This window comes from Sander vitreus, chromosome 9 (assembly GCF_031162955.1).
Source record: "Sander vitreus isolate 19-12246 chromosome 9, sanVit1, whole genome shotgun sequence".
Classification (NCBI taxonomy): Eukaryota; Metazoa; Chordata; class Actinopteri; order Perciformes; family Percidae; genus Sander; species Sander vitreus.
Window position 1 is genome coordinate 14,124,288 of NC_135863.1, and position 15,210 is coordinate 14,139,497.

A 15,210-nucleotide genomic window follows, 5' to 3' on the forward strand; every position below is an offset into this window, starting at 1 on the left:
AAAAAAGTCAAACCTGTACAAAGTCGAGCACTGGCAGACATTGGCATCCAGTAATCAGGATCACGGTCCTGCCCACCCCGAGGAGCAGAATCCTATGTCAGGTGCTGCATCCTCCCGAGGTTCAGGCTCACACAGGCAGTCCTGATGATGGAGGGAAGTTCTGCTCAACTTTCTTACATCCATGGCGCGGGGGAGAAACCTTTAATTCACAGGTTTTTAAAGGAGAGTTGGTGGCTAGAACGCTTTGATAGACACAGTCCTTGGAGTGGGCTCTAAAGACCTCTCCTCTTTCATTGTTTAGAAGGGTCACGGCCTCTCTTGTTGAGGCCTCTTGGCTGAAAGCACTGGGCAATCACTGAACACAATTCCTTGATTGGCTCGACAACCTTGAGATCTGATAATAAATCAATTCAATATGCTAGTCTGGGTATTAGATCCCCTGCATAACACAAAGCCCGAGATCAAATCTAGATGTTTTAGGTCTGCCCCAACTCTTATTTTTAAACAATCGTCTGCAAAGTTTTGGTGAATTCAACTTTGTTATAAACACTATGGGTGAGCCTTTTCACATTAGTCATTTCATTAAATGATGATATTCAATTATTGATTAATGTACATTTTTTATACTTCTAAACTGCAGCAAATAGATGAACCTTTACAGGAATACATATGCCCTCGTAGATGAATAATTATTTAAATTTGCGATTTGAATTTTCCAAACGTTTGCTAATACACTGATTATTTTTCTTTCAGTTTGCACTGTGCAGCATTAACCAGTGATAACCTTGTGGAAATGGAGTAAAGGAGGGATGCAACATGAAAACGTTCAATTTATTTTATAATCTTAGTAACATTAATCACAACTGTATATGGATAAAAGCAGTATCAAACATACAGTAATGTATATGGTTAATGTAGACTTTGTAATGTGTCTTTTGAAACACCTTCAAAATACAAATTGAAAATGTCCTGTTCAATGTGTAATAAAATTCACATCCTCTGAATGTTGAGTCCATTTCTGAACACAGTGGGGAGATTGGGTGTATAACTGGTGATCCAGTTTATGGAATGCATTGCACCAGTATGATTTTCTACCCAGAGCTGTACATGATTATCATTTGTTAATATAATAATAGAGACAGTCTGATCTTTCCATACTCTCAGGATTAAAGGGCCTACATCTACCTACAGATACTGATCAGCATAAATTCCTTTGGAATCACATGTGAACTGCAGTGGAGGGTTCTTCCATTCCTGCTGAAATGTATCTGTAATTAAAAATGCTTTGATTTGAGATTATCGTCAGGCGTCCAGATGCTTGGTAAGACGGCGTACTTTCTCCTTCTTGTTGTGGTTGCCGTGTTTTTTCCAGGGTTTTCCCACCACCGCCTCTGATCCAGGTTTTCCGGGGCCGACAGGTCCGCTGCCTGGCTTGTAGCCCATGACCGACTGAACCCCCTTAGAGAGCGCCCGCACATTCTCCTGAAAACAGAGATCCCATCAATACTCAAGCATTTCAATTTTTTATTTTATGACAACTGATAACTGCTAATAAGGCATTTTTCTTACTAACAAGAGGACAGTAGATCTGCCGTACCTGATGGAAGAAGTTCTTGTCAACCACATTTTCAATTCTCCGGATTTTCTGTTTGTTTGTTGTTGTGGAGGAGGAGGAGAGGTCACAGCCGTCCGAGTCTCTATTCAGGAACTTGTTGTGCTGCGGCTGGAAGTCCTCAGCATTAATATATGAAGGAGCATGGCAGTACAGAAGCTTTCCCTGTAAGGAGTCAACATTGTTAGGAAGAGTTTGTTGGGGAGAGGATGTTTTTTTCTCAGTATGCACATATTTTCATACATCTTTAGTCAATGATACAGGTGTTACAGGAGACTGTCTACACATTTGGTACTCAATGGATGTTTCCCTTATGCCCTGTTCAACCTTACATACTATACAAAAGAAGGCAAAACCAACAACAAAAATTCTAGTGACTAGTTTATACTAGTTTTTAGGGCTGCAACTAACGATTATTTTCATAGTCGATTAATCTGTTGATTATTTTTCTCGATTAATCGATTAGTTGTTTGATCTATAAAAATGTCAAAACATGGTGAAAAATGTGGATCAGTGTTTCCCAAAGCCTAAGAGGACGTCCTCAAATGTCTTGTTTTGTCCAAAACTCAAAGATATTCCGTTTACTGTCACAAAGGAGAGAAGAAACTAGAAGATATTCACATTTAACAAGCTGGAATCAGAGAAATCTTATTTTATTTAATAAAAAAATGACTCAAACGATTAATCGATTATCAAAATAGTTGGCGATTAATTTAATAGTTGACAACTAATCGATTAATCGATTCATCGTTGCACCTCTACTAGTTTTTCAGTTCTGACTCGGATCTGGCACTTACGCAGACATAATCCTTCAGGATGTACCGGGCTGATCTGGACTGATCAGGCTGGCCATGCGTCGTCATGAAGCCTCTCATGTCTGAAACAGAGGGAAACGCAATAATAAACGTTTGTGGCTCTTACCTAAAAGCAGAGTTTACACAATGCTTTCAAAAACAGAGCAGATAAAAAGAACGCATTCAAGAGAAACTAAGAAAACGAGCAAACATGAAGTGGGCAAATTACAATAAGTATCCGGTATTCTCACATCCATAAGCCATCAGCAGCTCCTCAGACGTGGGGGGCCTGTCGGGGTCTTCATCTTCTCGTGGTCGGATGATGTTGATGCCATAGGTGCCTTCTAACACATGCCTAGGGATCAGCTGACATATGTGACAAATCTGTTAAGGACCAGGTCCAAGAAATTCTTAAAGTTGGGGGGGCTGTGAGCTTCATGATGTTCAAATTCAAGATTCTAGGTAAACCATTTTAAACATCAACACAACAATGTAAAATTAAGTTTGGTTATTTGAAGTCATTGCAGTGAATAAATCAACAACTGATGCTGGGGTTCAGCGACAGAAGGGTGCAGTCGTGATTGGATGATTCAGTTTCAGGCCGTTGTGTCACTGACTGAAAAAGCTGCTGCAGAAAGGATATATGGGAGACTGCAGGTACGTGATCTCTCATCTGGTCAATGGGCAGGATCCCAGAGCAGATCATCTCAGCTTTGGTAGAAACAAAGGAGGGCATGACCAGCCCTGGGCAGTCACAGAGGCACAGGCCTGGCTCCACATACAGAGTCTGTGATACATCAAGAAAAGGCAACAAAATCAATCGCACCTTATGCTTTCCGTTAATGAACGACTTGAATTCATGTTGAGAGGTTTAAAGAGTAGTCCTGTACCTGAAAGTGCTTAGTGTGTCCAGGAGTGGCTGAAACGGACACCTTCTTGTTCCTTAAAATAGTGTTGATGGTGGAACTTTTTCCCACATTAGGATACCCAACCTGTTGAATTCATACACATAGTCAATCACAAAACTCAAAGGGTGACTTGATCACAGCATGCATTTTGCAGTCGAATGTATAGTGTTAAGTTTTCCCCACCAGTCCCACTGTCAGTTGTCCTTCCTTACACCTGGGCCCGTTATGAACAGCCTTAAACATGTCAAGCAGCTCATCCTTATGCAGCAGACGGCTGGAGTTGTAGAAGGAGGGTTTGTTGGAGGAACCAACAGCCCCTTCCTCCTCGCCATCTTCTGAGCAGGTGTACCAGTCCTCCTCCTCTACAGTTATCTTTTCCTGCTGCTCTTCGTCTGTACCACTCTCTTCTCCCTCTTCATCTTCCTTCTCCTCCTCTCCAGCTGCTCCTTTTTGGGTCAAGTCATTGTCTGGCCGTCCTTCCTCTTCTGGGTCACTCTCTTCACACTCTGGATCCTCCACTTCCACGCCCTGTGAGAAGAGACGTTTTGCACTTTGATATTGGGTTTAAAGGCAGCAGCAAGTCTCTACTTACATTCACACACATTCCTCCAAAACAATCTGAAATTACAAACTGAAAGCATTCAGCTCCCCTTGGTAAAGAAATGTATTTGCTAACAAGAAATGTAAATAAATGTATTAACACATACAATCTATAATTCAGAGTTTATGTACAGCTTCTCAAACCTGCACCTTCTCACCTTTTCCTCTGCATCCAGTCGGTCTCTCTCAGCCAGCGCAGACCAGAAAACCGCCCTAAGCCCCTCTTTTTGGAAGTGTCTAGCCCAGGATCGCCGCTGCTCCCTGGTCAGCAGGTCTGCCTTATTTAACAACAGCATGTTCACCTTATGCTCCGATGCTTCCTTTACGTACAACTCCTGGCAGCACACAACAGAAATATGTCAAACGTTCAGTTCACCTTTGTACAGTATTCCTGCAGGTGTATTCCTTTTATTTAATTTGATTGTTTTACTTATTTATAAATAACTACATTAAGAACAAATCTTTGAGGACAAAATCGCAGAAGAAAGATAAGAGCTTGAAGGAAATCAAAACTCTACAAGAGAACAAACAGAACCCAGCATTGAGAATGTGTACATTGAAAGGTGTGGTCACAGTTCAGTTACATCCACCTTCAGCAGTGCACGCAACTTCCCTTTCCCATTTAAGCAACCCTGCTAAATGCACTCACTAGGTCAGGACATCTGAACAGCAAAGGATTTCTGGCATCAACAATTTGCACGACAACGTCACTACAGGAAAACACAAAAACAGTTTGCCTTAAGTATTACGTAAGGAAAACACATTCCTTATTAAAGACGTATGAGCGGACAGCTGTATACAGTTTTCGTTCCTCACCTCCTCTCGATCACTCTCCACAGTTGTCTCCAGAACTCCAGGTTCCTCTCAAATGGGGTGAGAATTAACTTCTGTTCTTCTTCTAGCCTTTAGAGGTAACACTTGCAGTTAGATGGCTGATACTGATAATCCTACACTGATGTAACCCATATTACAAATGCTCTGAATTTTGTGCACAATTTCTCAACAGTGAACATGCAACAGTAACACTACTGCTTATAAGGAAACAATATTTGTAAGAGCAAACGTGACTGAGTTCACAGAATATTACACACTGTGCAAGCACTCGTCTCCACTCCAAGAAGCTGTCTTTCTCTGCTTGCTGAAGGGCATCTGGACTGGTGCCTTCGTCCCAGTGGGGGCTTAAAATTGGGGGAGAGAGATATAAACAAAACTTAAAAATGCAAAACATACAGTACAGGAATTTCCTAAAATGATCTAGATCTGCTCTAATTACCGCCGAGGAATTCTGAGGAAATGCTTGTTGTCTTCATGCAGCTTCTTCAGCCTGGTTCGCTCCTCAGCTGTTAATAAGCCTGCTCTGGCTTCCGCTGGCACAAACTTGATGTTGAGTTTCTCTAAGAAAACAAAGCAAAAAATAGTCAGAGTGAAATTAAAGGACAGAGGAGCAGTGCATAACACAGTAATATTTAATACAAAATATATTCGAACACCCTCGAAGCTGCTGCCTAAATTCCAACTTCCTCCAGAACACAGGAACAATTTATCTATGAACCTCTAAGCAGCAACGGTGAGGCAGACTGGAACCTAGCAGTCCATGTGCTCAATGACAAGACTACTAGGGACATGAGCAAGTCCATTGTATACCTAGGAAACAGAGTGGATAGACACATTGCAGCTCCATACAACACAATATCACAGGTACAACCCAAAATTTGCTGTGCAGCAACCAGTGTGAATTTGGTTTGAGAGTCAACAATTAACTGCTAAATCTGCATTCAGTTTGAAATGATGTATACATACAACAACTGTGTCAGAATGACATGAATGGGGGCTATGGGTACACCTTGTCATGCTTGATATGTAAAGATTATTGACAATCTTTGGACACAATACACATGCACGACAACCCAAGAACTACACATGACCTAAGTGAGGTATTACTTATACCTGCAACAAACTCTGTTCCCGCCAGTTCAGCAGTGGCCAGAAAGTCATCCATGGAAGTCTGTTCTGTCACCGACTGCAGGTTTAGCCGCCCCCAGTCATAGCCATCGTTCAGCTCACTGGTGTGAATCTGCAAATGTGGAAAAAGGGTCAAATAAGGCCTTCATTAATAACAACATATTAGTCTAGGGTTGTAGTGAGTACTACAGAAAAAAACATCCACAATAAACCATGACTGTCACGTGGATATACTTTAACTCTGTTGTGTTCCGCCGAAACAGTTCTCATTGTAGCTTGTTAGCTCATACTTGTCTTGCATGAATACATACCGTTGCTTATAGTAGATAGATAGAAACCAGTTACAATAATCTTGTGATTGGCAAAAACAATGCTCCTGTATAATTTATCTCCATGCCGAATTTACAACGGGAGCTTATTTAGGCTTACGTGCAGTTTAGTGTCACAAATTATTTTCCAAAAACTGAGTGTCCCAAATGATGAGGGTCTTATTTGAGACAGGTTAAGGTTAGGGGTAGGGTAGCATAGGTGGTTTAGGAGGTTCATAATTAATTAAGGACATTGCATGGGGAATTTAGGACACTAAACTGCACGTATACCGCTTATTTATTACGAACAGGTATTAAAGTGCTTGACGTTGCCGATGTGCAAAGGGGCGATGGATTTATGCTAAACTTTCTTAAGGGAGTTTGGTTCAAACAACAACACGTTTCAAAACTATTGACAGCTGTTCTGAAATCCACGTGTTGTATGGTAGTTAAAACAATGGCCGACAGTGAACTTGAACTTCATAATATATAATGAACAGTGTACAATAAGTATCCTCTAGTTGTTGCTATGACATACCCACGAGTCGCCCCTCTTGTTTCCTCGGCCTGCCTGGAGTCTCTCCTTGATCAGAGCTCGGCCCAGTCCGCTTCCTCCGCCTGCTTTCTTCTTACCCATACTAACTGCTGATGTTGTCACTTCTGTAATAAAATACGATATTTCACACAAGAAACAGTAAAATATTATATCTGAAGGGTGCAAAAACACTATATGTCACTAGCAAGTGTGTCCCATGTGCACTATAGTTGTTAGGGTCGTAAAAACAGGAAGTGGGAGAAACCATTCGAGCCTCATATCCGGACGAATCGACCTCAACTACTTGGAGATATTGATTGATATATTTTATTTAAGAAGTACGAATTGTCATACCACGTCTGCATAATTAACCACTAAAAACCTGGTGTAATATCTGCGTTATTGTCAGCATCTTCAGTGACATAGCTATGGTTCTTATTTTATATCCATGTGGTACAGTCCACTTGTTTGTCCAGCTATTAAAGGTGCCCTGAAGAAAATAGGAAAGTACCAATATTCGTTCCCCGTGCCTACTCGCCATCAGGTTTACAATTACCGTAAATAATGTAAATACAATCCTCGTGAATATATTACTAAAGTGGATTACAATTCACAAGTCAGTATTGCGCAAATTAATAAGAAAATCACCTTCCATCACCACGCAAACGCACAAGATGAAAAAATACACTTCTGATGTCAACCAAAAGATGGCAGCAAAAACTTATCAGAATGACTATATTACTGAACACATAACAAACCAAAATGATGAACTCACTGATATAGTAATTAGTTGGCTACTTTATATTTCTACATTTCTTAATTTACCATGGGTCAATGTGTTATTCTGATCGCTTTATGTTTTTATTGTTAAAATTGCGTTTAAGTGCGATACAAAAGATTGTTGATGGTGAATGTGTTTGTTCCATCTCAGGAGAGAACACTCAAAGTCCCAATGTTTTAATAGATAGGCCTATAGTAAAATGACTCATTATAAATCTAACTTTAAAAAAATGTGAGAGACGATGTCAATACATTTTTTTCAAACAAACCTTATATGGTGGGGTGGGAAATACGGTTGCCTAATTATTCGTAAGGCATTACAATTACAGTTATTTATCTAAAATATATGGGGACGCAGTTACTTTGCACTCAGTGGTGATTTTACTTGTTTTAAACTAGATTCCTTATGTTTTAATCTCTTAAACTATCACTATGATAGTCCTATAGAAATGTAGAGAGATGTTGTTATACATAGGCTATATATATGTTATAGCCTATGTCTCACATTTTTCTGTATAGTACTAACCTATAGATATTAATTGACATTCCCAGTTACACCTTGTATAAATATTAATAATAGTATGCTGCTAAATGATGAAAAGATTATGTTTTAGTTATTATTATTATTAGCCTGTATAACTGTATAAAAAATATGCTGCAGCTATTTGGAAACAGCAGGCAAACGTGAGAGTTTTTGTATCAATGAACATAATCGATACTAACCAATGCAGGTCTATTCTCATTTGGTTCAGCCACCCCCCATACAGTGTCTCAAATGGTTTCTCCCTGTATATAATCTACGAAGCTCGTCCTACAGCAGCAGACTCCATTCGGAACTTCGGCGAGACGGTCGACACCACAATGGACAAGAGCACTTTAGAGGATGAACAGATGAAGTACGGTGTCTTTGCGTTCATTTCTTACAGAGTAGCTTATAAATGACCTGACAGGGAAATAAACGCTTTGCGGATATAGTAGTAGTAGGTTAATACAAAGTTTATTTGTTTCTTTCTCTCTCAGTAGACTTTGTTGCTGTTGACTGGACACAGCAATACAATGCTGCCTTGGAAAAAGAATAAGTTCGACCTGATTGAGGAAGACAAGCAGTCCAAGCAGAAGGGCTATGCGGTGAGCCTCAACTATTCTGCGCTCACCTCTTTCGCCAAGTCCTGCCCCGAGAGCGCACTCAACAGGGTGGGCAGCATGTTCAAGTCAAAGAGGAAAAAGGTGAAGATCACCAGTGATGACCCCACATACACGGTGCTCTACCTTGGGAATGCCACCACCATCCAGTCCAAAGGGGACGGCTGCACGGACGTGGCAGTGAGCAAGATCTGGGGCAAAAGCGAAATGGGCAAGAACGGTACCAAGATGAGACTGACCATCAGTTCGCAGGGCATCCGGATGGTGCATATGGACGACAAGGCCAGGAGGCCGGGGCACTTGTACTTGCTGCACCGGATAACCTACTGCGTCGCGGACCCGAGGCTACCCAAGATTTTCGCTTGGGTTTACAGGCACGAAATGAAGCACAAGGCCGTGATGCTGCGCTGCCACGCAGTGCTGGTGTCCAAGCCGGAGAAGGCAAAGGCCATGGCGCTGCTGCTGTACCAGACATCGGCCACGGCCCTGGCTGAGTTCAAAAGACTAAAACGGAGGGACGATGCAAGGCACCAGCAGCAGCAGCTCATAGGGGAACAAACCATCCCATTGGTCCCCATCAGGAAGCTGCTGAACGGACAGTGTTACTACAAACCCCCGGTGGAGCGCAGCCGGAGCGCGCCCAAACTGGGCTCCATAACAGAGGACTTGGTCGGGGAGGAGGAGGAGGAGAAAGCGATGCACTTTGAGTGTGAGGACATTCTGGACACGGACGATGATTGTGTTCCCAACGGTAAACAGGAGTTGACTCAGATTATTAACGATTTGGGAGAGATGAGCATAGGAAACGATGTGCGGACACTGAAAGCTGACCTCAGAGTCACCAGACTTCTGTCTGGAGAGAGCACGGGGAGTGAGTCCTCCATCGAGAGCAACCAGGAGCCCCCACCGCTTACTAACGGGTTTGAGGAGGTAAAGGTGCAGGAAATTGCTTGAATAAGTTTAGGCATTTCTGGGCGCCTCTGTTTTGTTGTCTACACAAGAAACATTTCCTCAGTCGTCAACCTTATTGGAGAGTGTTTGTCTAATCTGGTGCCTCCACGACTAGCTGAAATGATCCAGAAAAAAGAGGATTCTGGGACAATTACCGCACTAAACACACAATTAGGCTACTGAATGATATTTGAAGATTGTGTAAACAGAAAAAAAAGCAAAAAACCAAGTACATGCCCATTTGAGAGATGACTGGTTGAACCGACAAAATCCCAGTGCGCCCTAGGACGCAGGGCACTAATTCCATCTCTTTTATTATTTAAGAGGATTTGTTGTATCCTCAAGCTTGTTTACTTAACTTTTTCTTTCTCTTTTGAAAATTACGTTTTTCTATTGAAAGATGCTCATCATGATCCAAAAATATTCTGTTTTTAAAGCACGTTATGGTCTTTTCCTAAGTGGTTCAGTGGGTCTAAACAGGCATCCTTAATTTTCCTGTCAGAGCGCTTCTGTAACAGCCTGTTTATTTACATTTATTTTGCACTGTTGTGGAATTCAGTCAAGTATTATGTTGACTACATGTACAAAATGTTTGTATGTTGTCTGAAACATAAATGTCATATCTTTGCTGTGCAAAAGAAAAAACCTTTATGTATTAAGATGTAAAGTGAAGATGTTTAAATATGTTATTTTTTAAAGAAAAAGTGGTTTGTTATGTGAACCTCATAGAATTATCAATAAAAAAAAAAAATTATATAATGTCATTGTGTAGATTTGTATTGGAAACCAAGTAGGTCATGTTTTCCTTTGGTGCTTTTTGATATAAATGGGGTTTACCTTGAGAGGCTCACATTGAGGTCAGATGTGCAGTGCTGCTAAATAAAGACACTGCCTTTCTCAGCTTTATGGACTATATATATATATTATATTCTTGGCTGGAGCTTTGTCCTTTTTCGCCAAATTGCTTTCAGGGAACAGGCTGTAGAAGTTATTCAATTAAGGTACTGAAGGCCCATTCATTCCATTGATTCCATTCCATTAATAGTGTCACGTGCAGTTGTGGAAGAAGTGCTCAGATCTTTTACTTAAGTAAAAATAGCAATACCACAGTGTAAAAAGTAAAAGTCCTGCATTCAAATGTTTAGTTAAGTAAAAGTATAACACGTATTAGCATTTAATATGTACTTAAAGTACTAATTATGCAGAATAGCCCATTTCAGGATTATATATATATATATATATATATATATATATATATATATATATATATATATATATTATATTATATTAGTGGATTATAGTTAATGATGCATTCATGTGTTTATCACTTTAATGTTACAGCTGGTAAAGGTGGAGCTCATTTCAATAACTTTATATATTGCTGGGTGCTTATAATAACATATTAGTTGATTTAAAATTTTTATTGATAATCTAAACCTGCAAAGTAACTAATAACTAAAGCCGTCAGACAAATTTAGTGCAGTAGGAAGTACAATATTTACCTCTGAGATGTAATGGAATAGAAGTACTGCAAAATGGAAATACAAGTACTGCAAAATTGTACATATAGTACTTGAGTAAATGTACCTAGTTATATTCCACCAGTGGTCACGTGTTAGTTTGACTTTACTAAAATAACAGTTAATACATGGAAGTGACACTGATAAAAGATAAGGTTACTCCTTCAATTAAATGCCAGTACATTAGACTTAATATCTGACACCTACAGGGGCAAAGAGACAGACTCACCTTGCATGCCAGCTCCTATGACCTGTGGTCAGAGAGGCGTGTGACTAAGCAGCAGTGACACAACTTGTCTTGGTTCTCTAAATGTGGAAGACTTGTCACTGTCACTTCCTTTCACACACAGCAACAGGCCTACGCACAGGCACACAGTTCCCTGCCAGTTATTCAGATAGAACAGTATCAACTGGAACACACAGATATTGATGCATTGATGTACGTAAGCCATTAGTGTTAATGCGTCTGTCTGCTGGGGCCGCATCCCAAAGCCCACAGCATACAGGGTTGCTCCCCCAGAGCCAGGCATATTCTTACTAACACCACCAGAGCACACTAACAGGGCTGAAAAAGACATGGGGAGGGAGAAAAGAGGCTCCCTACTGCTCAGTAGAGGTGGATATGGGGATTGTTATCTGCACAGACAGTGTTTTACCAGCTGACACAATCTCATTGGCCATGCTGAGGTATTCACTGAAAACAAAAACACTCCCACTATGGATTTAGAAAGAGATCCAGAGACAGAAGGTTAATGTATTTTCAGCCAGCGGTTGGTGAGTCCTATAAAAAGCTTCTCAGCAGCTCATTATGAATTGATGTGCTTTCAGGACACACACACACACACACAGAGAGAGAGAGAGAGAGAGAGAGAGACGTGCTAAATCATTGTGGATTGTCAAATGGTTATCGTGCATTTGAGTTGAAATAGCAACAGCGCAGAAACCCACACAGTTAGTTTCTCCTCCTTATGTGGTGTAATGCCCTGTCTACACCAGCTGCAGCCCAGCAGAAGTTACCCTTATACTGCGAAGATAGTATTACATCATAAGCATGTGCCCAGCTCAATGTAATTAGTGGACAGCCTTACCACATAAACGTGTAGACATATGAGCAGCATTCGGCCATCCGTCTGCTATTTCTGCTTTTTACAGCTGCTCGAAGCATTTGTAGTTTAATATTTCTGTCTGATCAACATTTTCGTACAGCCTGTCCTTGTGTCCCACCTCTGCAAAAGCAATTTTGGTCTGTAGGGTTACCTGGGTATGAGTCACACGTGCAGCCAGCCCACTAACACAATTAAAGGATTGAAAGTGTTTGTGGATGACAAGTGGTTGTAGAACATGTTTGAAGCTGTCAAGGGAGAGAGTTCCTGGCTTATATGAGAGAACTTGCATGTTGCATTCACTTTTCCCTCAAACAAATACTGAGGTGTTTGTTTAACCTACTGTCAGGCATGTGTGAATCACAGGGAAAGAGGCGATGCAACAATAAAATTGTCTGGCACTCACAGAAGTCAAGTGTATTGCTGTTGGTTTTTAATGCTTGCCCAGCTTTCATGCTGTTATTAAACATGCTAGCTGGTAATGGACAAAAGCATTTTTATTTTTTCAGTGACGGATGATTATGAAATAATCAAGTACCTTAAAACTGCATAGTACTCAAGTAAATGTACTTTCTACCACTGTATAAAAGTGTAGCACAGGGTTTAATGAACATAAAGTTTTCTCTGGGTACTTGCCACTTTTCTCCTCTTTGCAGTGATACCCTGTTAACATGAAAACCCTTCATCAAGATAAATCACATTAGAATTAGAGAATTGCTCTGATTATAATTTTAACTTCACTTAACCATCCTCAAAACAAAGAATATATGACGGTCACTGCCTGGTCTGACACAAAAGCAGAAGAGCAGAGTTTACCTACTAGTTCCCTGCTAGTGGAATGATCCTGCAGGCCATCGCTGTACCAGACCATCACCAGTGCCAGACAGACACACAGCTTCATTTTGAACCACGCATGAAAATGGATGGGCCAGGAAAGCACAGCCGTTAGTTAGTATGCCCAGATTGGATTACACTAGCAGCACTAAGATGTCAGAGAGGTTGAATCAGAGCATAGAGGGATTGTGACCTTCTCTTGACTGTGGAAACATTAAAAACAAATCTCCAGGAATAGCAGAGAGTAACATGTCCCAGCATGCCCTCACATCATAATTAGATGCTTTATGTAGACAGCAAATCAGAACTTGGGGCAGGTGAGGAGGAGCTGGATGCGACACTACTATTTGTAGCATTAAGGTGTGTAATTAACAAGGTCATCAGCTACAGAAACAACAATTGGAGTCAGACAATGTCAGAGTCCACTAATGACTTCACAAGGATGCTGTGAATGTGAAAAAGACAGAGACAGACAGATAGAGAAAAAAAATCTATTATGATGCCAACCTCAGCTCTCATTAGTTTGAATCTGACAGTTGTCCTCTGGGAGTTGTACGTGTGTGTGTGTGTGTGTGTGTGTGTGTGTGTGTGTGTGTGTGTGTGTGTGTGTGTGTGTACATGCTCAACTGTCTTCATTTCATGTGCTGCGTCCTCGAAGGTGCTGCTCTGGCTGAAGTGGAGAAAAGATGCATCAACCTGCAATGACAGACATACTTTAATGAATTTTTGAGAAAGTGCATCCATTTAAAGTGACTGTAAAACATTCAGATAGGTGTCAGTGATTTTATGCACCGGTGGCTAACAAGTTGAGCTATGTAATGCTAAAAGCTCTGTGAGGCAGTAGTTAGGCACAGCGGCTCTTTGAACCAAATGCTAACATGAGCTTGCTAACAATGCCCACAATGACAATGCTAACATGCTGATGTCCAGCCGGTAGTTTGTACCATGTTAACCAACTTGGTTTAGCGTGTTAGTATGCTAACATTTGCTATTTAGCACTAAGAACAAAGTACAGCTGAGGCTGATGGGGTGATGACCTGATGATGTCACTCAATGAAAAGTCAGGAGGATTGGTATGAGGGCAGAGCAGATAATTACAGCGGGTTGGGAAAACAATTGCATAAGTTGGCATCAAAGGGAAATATACGAAAACAGGCCTTCTGAGCATAAAACGCACAACAACGTTGACTGCACAAGTAATGGCAATCTATGCAAGCGCACAGATTTAATTTAAACATGGGAGGGAGGGAGGGGGTAAAATATTATGTGGGGGGGTCTGGGGGTCCTCTTACCCCAGGACATTCTTTTGCGTTAAACACTTCATTTACTGCATTCTGGTGAATTGTTATGCTAACATTTATGGTGGAAATGTCTTATTTATTTTTGTGTGTGGAAGTAACCTCTTTAAATGTGCCTGTTCACATCGATGATAAATGAATGCATTTCTATTAATTTATAAACCCCTGGAATAGCTCAGATGTGTTTCAGCAAGATTTCTGCTCATAGCTACAACTTTCTTCACATTTAAAACATATCTGACATAAATGTGTTTTCTGTCTTCTATTTTTCAGAACATTTTAATAATTTTGCTTTTAAGAAGTGATGAGGACAGAAGGGACTATGTCAAAAAGCCTCCCCAGTTTAAATGACACCTATGGCCACAGAGGTAGAAAGAATCATAAGAGATGCATGGGAGAAAAGGTTTTATGGGACTCAACGCTAGTTTCCCTCAGCTAGGATCTCATAACCTCTCCTTCCTCAGTTCACCACATACACAGTTACAGGTACTTACATAATATTTCATCACTGTGCACTCAGCCATCATTCAGCATTTTATCTCCACCGTTAATCATACATGCTGAGTGTCTCATAAGACAATTCTCGGTTGGTCTCCATACAGTCTGCTCATGTAATGAGCCTTGTCTGTGTCTATGGACCGAGCCCCATGAGGCCTTGAAACTCTAGATCTCGCAGTGTCCCATTCAGCCCTGGCTGCTCTTGTTTTCCACTTGCTCTGACACAAAAGCATTGCCCCTAGAGAGCCATAGATTTCAGCAGGGTTATTTCGATCTTTCCGTTCATGGGGAGGAAATGGAATAATAACAGAGGGGAGAGAGAAAATCACGGGGTGACCCTCGGACAGAGCAGAATGTAGAATCC

General features: G+C 41.0%; 2 protein-coding genes across 3 annotated transcripts; one reads left to right on the plus strand and one right to left on the minus strand.

Moving 5' to 3' along the window:
• Window positions 1–812: 812 nt before the first annotated feature.
• lsg1 (large 60S subunit nuclear export GTPase 1) lies at window positions 813–6,977 on the minus strand. Its single transcript, XM_078258826.1, has 14 exons — window positions 6,723–6,977; window positions 5,862–5,988; window positions 5,188–5,308; window positions 5,006–5,092; window positions 4,731–4,817; window positions 4,564–4,624; window positions 4,073–4,249; window positions 3,498–3,842; window positions 3,297–3,398; window positions 3,059–3,193; window positions 2,658–2,790; window positions 2,410–2,489; window positions 1,598–1,777; window positions 813–1,482 (listed from the first exon to the last, which is right to left on the minus strand). Exons 1-14 carry the CDS (start codon window positions 6,819–6,821, stop codon window positions 1,303–1,305), a joined length of 1,914 nt encoding a protein of 637 aa, XP_078114952.1. The 5' UTR covers window positions 6,822–6,977; the 3' UTR covers window positions 813–1,302.
• Window positions 6,978–8,315: 1,338 nt separating this feature from the next.
• On the plus strand, window positions 8,316–10,494 carry fam43a (family with sequence similarity 43 member A). Of its 2 annotated transcripts, none has more exons than XM_078258827.1 (2): window positions 8,316–8,395; window positions 8,520–10,494. In XM_078258827.1, the coding sequence occupies exon 2, from the start codon at window positions 8,556–8,558 to the stop codon at window positions 9,594–9,596; it is 1,041 nt and encodes a 346-aa protein (XP_078114953.1). In that variant the 5' UTR covers window positions 8,316–8,395; window positions 8,520–8,555; the 3' UTR covers window positions 9,597–10,494. The 2 variants fall into 2 exon arrangements, with proteins under 2 accessions (XP_078114953.1, XP_078114954.1); XM_078258828.1 differs by having other exon boundaries at window positions 8,324–8,395; window positions 8,523–10,494.
• The last annotated feature ends 4,716 nt before the right edge of the window (window positions 10,495–15,210 follow it).